At 40.9% G+C, this 12638-nt stretch overlaps 1 protein-coding gene across 5 annotated transcripts in view; it reads left to right on the top strand.

Moving 5' to 3' along the window:
- KLHL24 (kelch like family member 24) overlaps nt 1-12638 on the top strand; it is a 36772-nt gene that overhangs the window by 10459 nt on the left and 13675 nt on the right. For 3 of the 5 annotated variants that reach the window (XM_053307791.1, XM_053307789.1, XM_053307792.1), the window contains exon 2: nt 9980-10960. In XM_053307791.1, the coding sequence (XP_053163766.1) occupies nt 10041-10960 (920 nt within the window). In that variant the 5' untranslated portion in view covers nt 9980-10040. Of the gene's footprint in view, nt 1-5526; nt 6032-6183; nt 6297-9979; nt 10961-12638 lie in introns of those variants that run through there. The other 2 variants (XM_053307788.1, XM_053307790.1) reach the window with 2 other exon arrangements.

The raw sequence follows: 12638 nt of genomic DNA, 5'->3' as shown, positions 1-12638 counted from the left end.
TGGTTTCTTTTAATATTGAGGGTTGATTAGCGCATTATCTATACCTTTCTGTAATATCTGACATGAGGGGGAAGGTTGGCAAAGGGTAGAAGCGGAATTTCGGATTGTCATATGCAATATGTCATATGTAACTGCTGGAAGTTCAAGAGATGATAATGTAATCATGCTATTTCTTTTTATTTTCCTAATCAATAAAAAAAAAACTTAATAAAATTAAAAAACCACATCTTTTTAGAGAGGCTTTTTAATGTTTCACCTTTTGTGTATATCTGGTAGATTCTTTAGTTTTTAGTTTTTATAATCCTTAGTTTTTAGCTTTAAGATTTTAATTTGGAATTTTAAAAGCTAATTTTGATTGTGGTTTTAGCTTGGGTTTTTAATTTCTTTAATTTGGTTAATTTTATTAGTCTGATTTTATATTGTAACTGTTTTATAAATGTTGTGAGCCGCCCTGAGCAGTAATGTACTGGAGAGGTGGGGTATAAATGTTTTAAATAAATATAAATAACCCAGCAAGTTACCCCTGTTAGATGCCCATAGGAAAGCAAAGAAACTCCAGAATCCTGGCCAATCTACTATGTACGAAAATTCCTTCCCAACCCCAAAAGTAGCACTTAGTGCTATACTAGGCATGCGAACAAGGACCATAAGCAAGCGCTCCCTCAGACCAGCTTCCTGCTGCAATGTTGGCTGGTGTCCTGCAGGCACTATTGCTGTCCTTCATGGAAAATCACCATGAAGTTTCACACCTGGCTTTTAGTTCTCATCTCCTCCGGAATGGAGGGTGTGCACATAACAGCCAAATTTACCTCTAAGTTCCTGTGAGCTATCAGGGAGCACGTCACACACAACTGGGGTTTTTCATCAGGGAGTTTGAGTGTAGTCTGATTTATATCTGGGGTTAAAAAAAAATCACTTTTTTGCGACAGTTTCTTGGGGCAACTTCGAGCCCCAAAGGGCAGTAAAGCCTGATGTCTGGGAAAGCTTCATGCAGAGCATTTGTTTTCTGGATGGGTGGAATTCAGTTTCTTTCTGTGTGTTATTAATGATGCTTCGATTCATTCCCTTGCCACAGATTTCCTCTCTGTTAGCTGCTCATCAGGTTGGCTTTGGATTTACTGTGATGTGTCCAAATCCACATATTTTGTTTCACTCCTTCTGAGAGAATAACCACAGAAAAATTTAGAGTTGTGCAAACATCATGAGAAGGAACTATCTTTTCTGAATGGCAAAAACAATTAATTGCATACACACTACCACTGCATAAGTCTCAGGGCTTTATTCTCATGTCTTGTACTGTTATTTCTGGATGAGATAAAGCAACAAAATTCCTGTGATGCCAATATTCCTGATGATAAATGTATTACTTGGCTTTGTAAGAAAGAGGGATTAGTTTTATAGACTGTACACTATTTTAAAATATATTATTTTCCTTTCAGCTACATATCTGTTAAAGAGTAACCACTTATAGTGATAACATCTTTAGAGAATGGATGTTCAACAACTCTTTTTAACTTAAAAAAATTCCCCTTCAATCTTCTGGGGGGTGGGGGGAACCAAACACCAAAATGATCAATCATCATCATCATGTGTTTTGATGATTAGGTTTAATTGAAAGACACCAGGTAGCCACTTAAATTAGCAATAAAGGATTTACTTCTTAAGGGTCTGTATCAGGCCTGCTCCACTTTGCCCTCCTGCAGATATTGGCCTACAACTCCCATAATTACTGGCTATTGGCTTCTGTGGCTGTGGATTATGGGAATTGTAGTCCAAAAACAGCTGGGGAGCTTAAGTTGAGCAGGCCTCATCTATATCCACATTGGCGATATTTCACATTCCTTCTTCCTGAAGCAAAGCAACAATTTTGGTGTTCCTTACCTCATGTCAGACTTTTTGTTATGAGTTTGTTTTCTTGAGTTTGTGGGAAACCATGAATTGCTTAATGCTTTTCAAGCCAAGCCATTTCCTGCAAATAAAGATTTCCCTGATCCAGTTCTCGGTACTTTGGCAAGACAAAGGTGCCATTTTCAGTTATGTGAACTATGTATCTCTTTTTCTCTTGAGATAACTCAGCTCCTGGAGATACTCTGCTGTGACACCTTTAGTGGGTTCTTTGCGGATAAAATCTCCTGTATTCGAGCCAACTTGGATTCCACTATTTCTGCAGGGTCTGTGAGGGTGGTATCCAGCGATACCTCTTGCAGTGTTAGGTTGGATCAGCTTCAATCTGTGACTCCTGATGACGTGGACAAGCTACTTGGAGTGGTACAGCCTACCACTTGTTCTCTGGATCCTTGCCCAACCTGGCTGCTTCGATCTAGTGGAGAGATTGTTGGAGATGGCCTAGTTAATACCATAAATGCATCGCTGGGGGGGGTAGGGTGTCTCCTTGTTTGAAGGAGGCAATAGACCTCTTCTTAAGAAGCCTTCCCTGGATCCCTCAGCGATGGATAGTTATAGGCCAATCTTCCCTGGTTGGGTAAGGTAATCAAGAGGGTGGACAACCAGCTCCAGGTGGTTTTGGAGGAAACTGATTATCTAGACCCATTTCAAACTGGCTTTAGAACGGGCTATGGGGTTGAGACAGCCTTGGTCGGACTGATGGCTGACCTTTACTGGGGAATCGACAGAGGGAGTGTGACTCTGTTAGTCCTCTTGGATCTCTTGACGGTGTTCGATACCATCAACCATGGTATACTTCTGGGTCGCCTGGGGGAGTTGGGAATAGGAGGCACTGCTTTGCAGTGGTTCCGTTCCTATCTCTCGGGTAGATCCCAGATGGTGGAGCTTGGTGACAGTTGCTCCTCAAAGCAGGAGCTGTTATATGGAGTCTCCCAGGGTTCCATTCTGTCACCAATGCTTTTCAGTATCTACATGAAACTGCTGGGTGAGGTCATCAGGCGATTTGGTGCTGGGTGTTATCAGTATGCTGATGACACCCAAATCTACTTCTCCCTTTCTTCTTCAGGAAATGGCACTCATTCTTTAAATGCCTGCCTACAGGCAGTAATGGGCTGGATGAGGGATGACAAACTGAAGCTGAATCCAAGCAAGACTGAGGTGCTCATTGTGGGGGCTCAGAATCTGAGGGATGAGTTAGATCTTCCTGTGCTGGATGGGGTTACACTCCCCCAGAAGGAGCACGTGCAAAGCTTGGGAGTACTCCTGGACCCAGGCCTCAGCCTGGTATCTCAGGTGGAGGCCATGGCCAGGAGTGCTTTCTATCAGCTTTCTATTCCTTGAAGAGGATGACTTCAAAACAGTGGTGCACCAGCTGATAACCTCCCAGCTTGACTATTGCAATGTGCTCTACGTAGGGCTGCCTTTTTATGTAGTTCGGAAACTTCAATTAGTTCAGAATGCGGCAGCCAGATTGGTCTCTGAGGTAACCCTGAGAGACCATATTACGTTTGTTTTGAAACAATTGCATTGGCTGCCAATATGTTTCTGGCCAAATACAAAGTGCTGGTTATTACCTTTTAAAGCCCTGAATGGCTTAGACCCGAGTTACCTCAGAGAGCGCCTTCTTCTGCGTGATCCCCACCACACATTAAGGTCATCTGAGGAGGTTCATCTCCAGTTACCACCAGTTCATCTGGTGGCGACTCAGAGGCAGGCCTTCTCTATAGCTGCTCCTGGGCTGTGGAATGCGCTCCCTGTGGAAATCTGTAATTTGAATCTCTATTAGCCTTCAGGAGAGCCCTTAAAACGTATTTATTTGGCCCGGCTTTCCAGGGTTTTAAAATTGGTTTTAATATTTTAACCCTCTTTTAGGGTTTTTAATTACTGAGATTGTTTAATTGTTTTTAAATGTTTTTTAAAATTGTTAATTGTTGTTATATTGTTTTTTAGTTTTTGTTTTAGCTCTTTACTGTTTTAATGGTTGGTTTTAAGTGTAAACCGCCCTGAGCCATTTTGGAAGGGCAGTATTTAAAAAAAAAAAAAAGCAAATAAATAAATAATAACAGATTGATTGCAGTTCCTTATAACCTGGACAATTAACTTTCAATCTGCAAAATGGCAATCAAAACGGCCAGATCAATGTTTAACCATGATAGATTTCTTCTGTGAGTGGCTTGAAAAGGCCAGTGGACCAGAAAAGAAACCAAGCAGCCATTTACTTTGGCAAGTAGCAACTTACCTCTTAAGAACTTATCTTCATGTTGGTGGTGACACGTGATTTTTTTTACAATTTGTTGCAGTGTTTCAGGAAGGAGGAAGTGTATCACTGGATTTTTGTTACAAGTTTGTTTGTTACAAGTTTATTGCTTTGTTAAACTGATTGAAAGCCATTAGGGTTGCCATATTCTGGCTTTCCAAATCCGGGTGCCTAATTTGCATGTATAGTTGAGAAAGATATATTTGCCTGATTTCCTTGACATTAATAGCTGCAATAGAACAACAACAAAAAAGTACAGCTTTTTAATTAAGGTTGCAATTCTGTACACACTTATTTGAGAGAAGATCTGATTGAAACCAAAGATGCTTACTTCTAAGTAAGAAGAACTAGGCATGCTTTGAATGTAAAGCCAAGAAAGTCTTTAAACATTACAATACACAGCCTGGTAGGCAGGTAATGATTCACATCAAAAGCAAGCTATCCTCTCAACTGCCCAATAGAGATCCCCTGCTTATAACAAACAAGGCAACATTCCTCAGGGGATTACTGTACTTGTGAAAGTGAAACTCTCCCAACTAGCCTCCTATGTTCTTCTTTTCTTAATGCAAGTCCAGCAGTTGAGCAAAATAGTGACCGCACATTTTGCTCCATAACTCCGCTTCTACAAAGACTAGAGCTGAGCTGTTTTTTTAAAAAAGAAAGATGAAAAACGGGCGAATCTGGATGGGCTAAGCAATCCGGATCAGTTGCTTAAATCAGGGTGAAACCCAGATTTTAGGGCATAGCAACCCTAAAAGCCATACATTTCAAGCCAAGCTATTATCTTCTAATAAAGCATGTTATAATGGTGTTGGCTCTCATTCTTTAGATAAGAAACCAAATGGCTGCTTGGTTTAGAACTTACCTCTGTGTTGCTGATATTAAAATGAAGCTTTTTGCTTCCCTTTTTCTGAAACGGTGCAAGTTATGTTCCTTACTTTGCGTCATTACTTACCTTGTGTCTTGATTTTTGTTAGGAGTTTATTTTCTCAAACTTAACAGAATCTATTATTTCTTCAGATTTTCCAGATTCCCAAAATGAAGGTTGTCTTGTTGTCCAGTTGTTTCTAGTTTCCTGTTCAAGTTGGTCTATTTCCAGGGTAAAGATACTTCTGCAGGCAACATAGTATCTTCTGACCTACCAACTCTAGAATTAAGCTTTGGCAAAAGTTATTCACAGAGCTAAACAAAGAGAGGAAGTGAAAGAATTTGGCAGTTAAAGATGCTGGAATACTGATCTGTTGGATCACTTGGTTTTAAACTGGCTCCAGCCATTACAAATTCCTGTTCTAGAACAGAAAGATATTTCTTACCTGGCAGCCTTTACACTCATTTATATATTTAGAAGGAGCACAACTGCTTTGCCATGATTATCCCACCTATTATTGGGATAGGAGGGGATCCATACTGCCCCTCCCTGTGAGACGCTGCTGCTACTTCTGAAACTTCCACACCACTTTAGCCATCTCCAAGGAGACAATGAGTGCATCATAAGAAACCACAGGTGATGTCATAATTGCCACCGGCAAAGGTGGGGGCAAAGTGTCATCCTTCGGCACTGGGAAGAGATGTAGCTGGTGGGCACTTCTCTAAACTACAAAAATATAGTGCTTTATACCAGTCCTGTTCTAAAAGTTCTAGTTTGGAAAAAGTGCTGATAATTGTCAGTGTTGTTAATCTTTTTGAGTTTCCCATTGATCCCTATGGGGAAATTATCTAATGGAGCCCCTGTTCAACTCTTGTACACAGGCCTCTTCAGAGCCTGTTATCACACGGACTTTAATACATGATAAAATACAATCAACGGACTTTAAAGCTCCATAAAATAATCAGCTGAACTAATACATGTACTTGATTTATCAGTAAAATGTAAGTTGGTGTCAAACACCTGTGGTTCTATTTGTTTTATTATATATGCAATGCCACCAATTCATATTGTGCTTTACAAACGAGTAACTTAAGCACAAAAAACAAAACACAGGCCCCCTGCCTCAAAAAAATTCTGTCTCAAATTTCAACAGGGAGGGGAAACTATGATGAAGACAGGAGACAGATTAGAGAGTGGAAGGGGCGGGGTAATAAGGATAACAGAAGGTTAATGTGAAAAATGCAATTAGGTATATCTAAACCTCAAGTAAGTAAATGTTTTTTTATTCCTAGTCTCAAGTTAATTATTACAATGTAATTGGTCTTAATGTGTATGAACTATAATTCCACTTCGCCTAACTGGACTGTTGACAGGCTGGATAGCCCTAGGTGAGCCCTCTGCCTCAGCCCCCGCCACATCTACAATATGGGGATAATAATACTGACCTGTGTTACAGGTTATTGGAAGGATTGCTCAGTTCTGTATTAATTGTATCCTGCTTTTCAGCAAAAAAAAAAAGTCATGAAAGTGATTTACATGACGGATGTGTATGTGTCTGTGTCTGTGTGTGTGTGTGTTAATAAGATGGCTCCCTGCCCCCAAAAGGCTCACAATCTCAAAAGAAGTACAATGTAGACATGAGTAATAGCTATTGGAGAGACATTGTGTTGGGACTAAATAGGGGCAGTTGCTTTCCTTCTGCTAAATCAAAGAAAGCCACCACGTTAAAGGATGTCTCTTCCTTGCCCAGTTAACAGGAGTACATATGTAAAGTGTAAACTATGGTGTGACCACACCTGGAGTACTGCATACAATTCTGGTCACCACATCTAAAAAAGGACATTGTAGAACTGGAAAAGGTGCAGAAGAGGGTAACCAAGATGATCAAGGATCTAGAGCACCTTCCTTATGAGGCAAGGCCACAACACCAGGGGCTTTTTAGTTTAGAAAAAAGATAACTGTGGAGAGACATGATAGAGGTGTATAAAATCATGCACAGTGTAGATAAAGTGGATAGAGAGAAATTTCTCTCTCACACACATAACACTAGAACCAGGGGTCATCCAATGAAATCGGTTGCCAAGAAATTTAGGTCCAACAAACGGAAGTACTCTTTAACACAACACATACTCAACTGTGAAATTCTCTGCCACAAGATGTGGTGTTGGCTACTAGTTTGGATGGCTTTAAGAGGGGTTTGGATAACTACATGGAAGAGAGGTCTATCAAGGGCTGCTAGCTGGAGGGCTATAGGCCAGCTCCAGCCTCAGAGGCAGGATGCCTCCGAGTACCGGTTGCAGGGGAGTAACAGTAGGAGAGAGGGCATGCCCTCAACTCCTGCCTGTAGGCTTCCAGTGGGAACTGGTGGGCCACTGTGTGAAACAGGATGCTGGACTGGATGGGCCTTGGGCCTGATCCAGCAGGGCTGTTCTTATGTAAAGTACATGACATACTTTGAATGCTCTAAGTGCTATATAAATACTACAGATCACTGATTGCTACTATGGTTTAACTGTAGGCAATCTATAAAACTACCTCTCAAAATAATTTTTGATGTACATGATAGCAATCAAGTTGTTTTAAAAGTACAGCTTATTAAATAAGGCTATAATCCAGCCAAAACTAAGCAGTTTTAAGTCCTATTTACTGGGGACTTCAAATGAGTGACTTAAAAGCAATTAACTTTGACTAATTTTGTGTATATGGATTCATCTAATGTAGAAAAGATTGAAATAAAAGAATGGCAATTTGTTCTTGTATTTCTCTAAGCTCTTTATAGTTCTGGCTAATAGTCATCATGCCCTCTAGAGATGGGAGACACACCTGGCAATATTTGTCCGTTGATTTGTGAGAAAATAATAACTACATGCATAACTAATATATTCATATTGTTTCCATTTCAGATGGCCTAGTCATATCCAACTTATGCTTCAAGAGTTTTGTGTTGAGAAGAGAGCTTCCATTTTAACAGTTTAATATGTTCAGAAGGCACAGGACTGAATATTATATACATAAACATAAATGGGGAACTGTGATGATTTGTTTTTTGTGGAATGAACAGGGCAGAGGGAGGGAGGAGGCTTTCTATCCCTCCTTCTGTTCTCACCTTCCACCCATCCGTCCTTCAAGCTTCCACTGATGGATGGCTTTCAGCATTCAGCAGCTCAGTCATTATTCCACTCAAGCTGGAAATTTCCTGTGTTTTGGTGACTGTTGTATTTCATCTGTATTTCCCCTCAGTTCATGGGTCTGCATAATAGCTCTCATAACAAAAGTTCACATCAGCTTCAACAATGAACTCTTACAATTTTATGCACGAGGTACCTTTCTATAGATACCAAGAGCAACTTGGCTGAGTAAGATCTGGTTTCAACCATACTTCCGACCCCCGAAACCAGCTCACATGATTAAAAAGGGGGACACGCTGAGAGCACACCCATCCTGACACTTTCCCTGGAAGTCCTGATGTTCTTCCAGTGCATTCCTTTATTGTGTGAAGGGTGGTTTGTCTAAACAGCCACTCTACATGCAGCCCAAATACTAATTTAAGCTAGTTTTTGGTCTATATGTAGACTTGGACAAACTGGCAAGTCACCATTTTTAGGAGAACCAAATGCCTTCTGGATTCTCTACTCTGGACATCTCCCCCCCTTTAATTTTTTTCTTGTGTTTTTTTGGGGGGGGGGAGATGGTGACCCCCTTCGGAATAAGTTTATTAAAAAAAATTAATGCTGTAAACTGGTCTGAGCCTATCAGAAAGAGAGGAATATTAATCTAACAAATTAATAATAAAGGCATGCGCTGGGAGGATGTCAGTATGAGCCTGTTCTTGGTGTGTCCCCCTTCTTAATTGCATTATCCAGTTCCGGTGGGGGCGAGGGCGGATATCGTCTGAATAACACAAGGCTAAGCCTAATAGTGTCACCCCATCCAATAACTAGATACACATACATTCCTTGGGTGTGCTTCTCAGGTTGAGGCAGTGGCCAGGAGCACTTTTTACCAGCTTCAGCCGACACATCACCTCCACCCACTTATGGAGGTATATGACCTTAAAACAGTGGTACATATGCTGGTAACCTCCAGGCTTGGCTACTGTAATGCACTCTACATGGAGTTATCTTTTTACATAGTCCAGAAACTACAACTGGTACAGAATGCGGCAGCCAGACTTTGGGACAACCTGAAGGGTCCATATAACACCAATTTAAAAAGAACTACACCGGCTGCTGATATGTTTCCAAGCGATATACAAAGTGCTGGTTATTACCTATAAAGCCCTTAATGGCTTGGGTCTAGGGTACGTAAGAGAACGCCTCCTTTGGCATGAACCCTGCTGCCTATTAAGAGCTTCTAGGAAGGTCTGGTTACAGTTGCTATCAGCTTCTCTGGTGGCAACTTGGAACCAGGCCTTCTCTGTGGCTACCTCAGGGCTTTGGAATAAGCTCCCTGTCAAAACAAGAGCTGCTCCATCTCTGATTGCTTTTTAAAAGACCCTCACGACGCACCTGTTTTCTCAGGCTTTTAATTAAAATTAATTTTAAACTGTTTGTTTTTATTCTGTGAATTTGTTTTTATTCTGTTTTATTTTTGTTGTATTTGGATTATGTACACCTCCTAGAGATACATATATCAGGTGGTATATAAATATGATAAATAAAATAGTTGTTTGTGGAGTGAGGTTTCAGTCAGCAAGGGTAGTGTACATGCATGGTGTTCAACCGGTCCAGTATGAATCATGGGCTGAAGTAGATAAGTGCCATAAAATTTCTTTATCCTTGTTTGTCTGCATGTTAGTTCATTTAAAATGTACATTACAGTGTCACCTAGTGGTCTTATATCTACAACAGTTGTGAGCCTCGTGTTAAGAGGACCAAGCCCAGCTACCATCTTATTGTAATGATGGCGTTTCAATCTGAACTAACTTTTTCAAAAATTCTTATTTTTAGCACTGCAAGGACACACCTCATCGATATTTTCTCCATGATATTATAAACAATTGATGTAACCATGGTACTAATACTGGGGCGCAGATTAAATAGAGGGGATAGCCGGGTCCAGGAATCCCCCGTAACCAAGCGCAAAGTTTTTGAAATGGACCCAAAGTCCTTATCAGGCCATGAGTTTTTTGATTTCTCTTCTGGATCATCCCATGCTGAAAGCATACTCCAGATCTTCAATGAATTTCGCGACAGCCGCTTGTTCACAGATGTGATAATCTGTGTTGAAGGCAAAGAATTTCCATGTCATCGAGCTGTTCTTTCAGCCTGCAGTAGCTATTTCAGAGCTATGTTTTGCAATGACCACAGAGAAAGCCGAGAGATGTTGGTCGAAATCAATGGAATTTTTGCAGAAGCTATGGATTGCTTTTTACAATACGTATATACAGGCAAAGTAAAAATCACAACAGAGAATGTGCAATACCTCTTTGAAACATCAAGTCTCTTTCAGATCAGCGTTTTGCGTGATGCTTGCGCTAAGTTTCTGGAAGAGCAACTGGATCCTTGCAATTGCCTTGGGATCCAGCGTTTTGCTGATACACATTCGCTGAAAATGCTCTTTACCAAATGCAGAAATTTTGCACTGCAGAATTTTGAGGATGTGTCCCAGCATGAAGAATTTCTTGAGCTCGGAAAAGATGAACTTATTGATTATATTTGCAGTGACGAACTGGTAATCAGTAAAGAGGAGATGGTTTTTGAAGCAGTCATGCGTTGGGTTTACCGGGCTGTTGATCTCAGACGCTCAGTGCTACAGGAACTTCTGACACACGTGAGGCTTCCTTTGTTGCACCCTAACTACTTTGTTCAGACAGTAGAAGTGGACCAGTTGATCCAGAACTCTCCTGACTGTTACCAGCTGCTGCATGAAGCAAGAAGGTACCATGTACTTGGAAATGAAATGATGTCCCCAAGGACTAGGCCACGGAGGTAAGAAAGCTTGGTTGGTTATCTTTCTATTATGTTCCAGTAAAAACATTTAATTATGGTGATGACTTCTGATTAGGGTTCTCAAGATATTATAGATCCTCTACACCAGGGATGTCAAACTCAGATTGGGTGGTGGACCAGATTTGATTCCAATGCACCTCTTGTGGGAGCCACACACAGCCTCACACCAGCTTCTCACACCTACCTCGTGTCACCTCCTATCTCCTTCCTCCTCCACCTTCTTTCTTCTTCCCCCCACAACCCTCTTTCTCTCACTCTCTTTCTTTCTTCTTCCCTCTCCATTTGTCCTCCTTCCATTGCCCTGCCATTTAAACTGGCTGAATGCACTAGTTTTTGCACCAGAATAAATAAATAAATGTTATAAATTATTAATAACAATAATATGCTCAAGGAAATATATATATATATATATATATATATATATATATATATATATATATATATATATGTATTTTAGAAGAAATTCTGAAAATAACCATCATATTTTGTTAGTGTTCTCATCAGATTTTTAACACTTAATAATTTCAAAGCAACATCATGCCCCAAGAAAAGCAGAAACCGCCTTCCCCTCTCCCTTACCCTACACTCACCCTTCTTTCTTGCTTTCTTTCTTCCTCCTCTTCCCTCTCTCTCTCTCCCTCCCTCTCCCTCACTCCTTCTTCCTCCCCCTCCCTATCTGCCATCTTGACTGGCAGATAGGGAGACATGCAGAGACCAGGGTGTGGGGGAGAGAGAGAAAAAGCGGGGAGCAGGGAGAAGAAGGAAAGTGGCCCGGGGTGGGGAGAGAGAAATACCACCACCAGCTGCAGGGAGGAGATGGAAAGTGGCCTGAGGTGGGGAGAGAGAAAAATACTACAGCCAGTGGTGGCAGGGAGAAGGAGGAAAGTGGCCAGTGGACTGGCAGATAGGAAAGCATTGATGCTGCTTCAGCATGCAGCTGAGGGAGAAAAAGGTGGTGGCAGGCGGTTGTGCTGTTTGTCTCAGGGCCAGCAGTTGGACATCCCTGTTCTAGACAATTAACCGGTCAACCAACTTCATTAACGCACTGTCAAGGTGTGGGATTTTATTTGTTTTTAGAATTCTATGTTGAAAAACCAAAGGGCAATGTGAGAGGCAGAGTATGTTACTTGGGAGCACTGTTTCCTCTAAGGCATGTGCATACGCACACAAGTTTTTTGATGTCTGCTCAGTTAATCTTAGATCCCACTCAGGATGAATCAGGAAGCCCCTACTCTGAATGCAGGTACGCACACACTGCCTTGATACGATACTGCCACCCAGAACAAAACTCATTCCGCATAGACATGGGGGGGGGTGTATTTATTTATTTATCAGATTTATACCCCGCCCAAACTTACAACTCTGGGAAGCCAGAGGGAACACTGCTTGGGAGTGAGGCAAACTAGCATTTTTATTTTATTTTTTATTTTATGAATTAATATACCACCTCAACTCACAACTCTAGGTGGTTTAAATCCTAAAACAATGTATAAAATGTTAAATACTAGTAATCAAAATTTAAAAATAACTAACATATTTTTAAAAATCCAAATAATTCATAAGTTTTCAGTCTAATTTAAAACATGGTTGAACAGATGTGTTTTTAAGGTATTTTAAAAAGTTGTCAGAGTTGTCAGAGTTCTTATTTCAGCTGGGC

This window comes from Hemicordylus capensis, chromosome 3 (assembly GCF_027244095.1).
Source record: "Hemicordylus capensis ecotype Gifberg chromosome 3, rHemCap1.1.pri, whole genome shotgun sequence".
Lineage (NCBI taxonomy): Eukaryota > Metazoa > Chordata > Lepidosauria > Squamata > Cordylidae > Hemicordylus > Hemicordylus capensis.
Note: the sequence above shows the minus strand (reverse complement) of the source record. Positions and strands in the feature narration are given on the sequence as shown.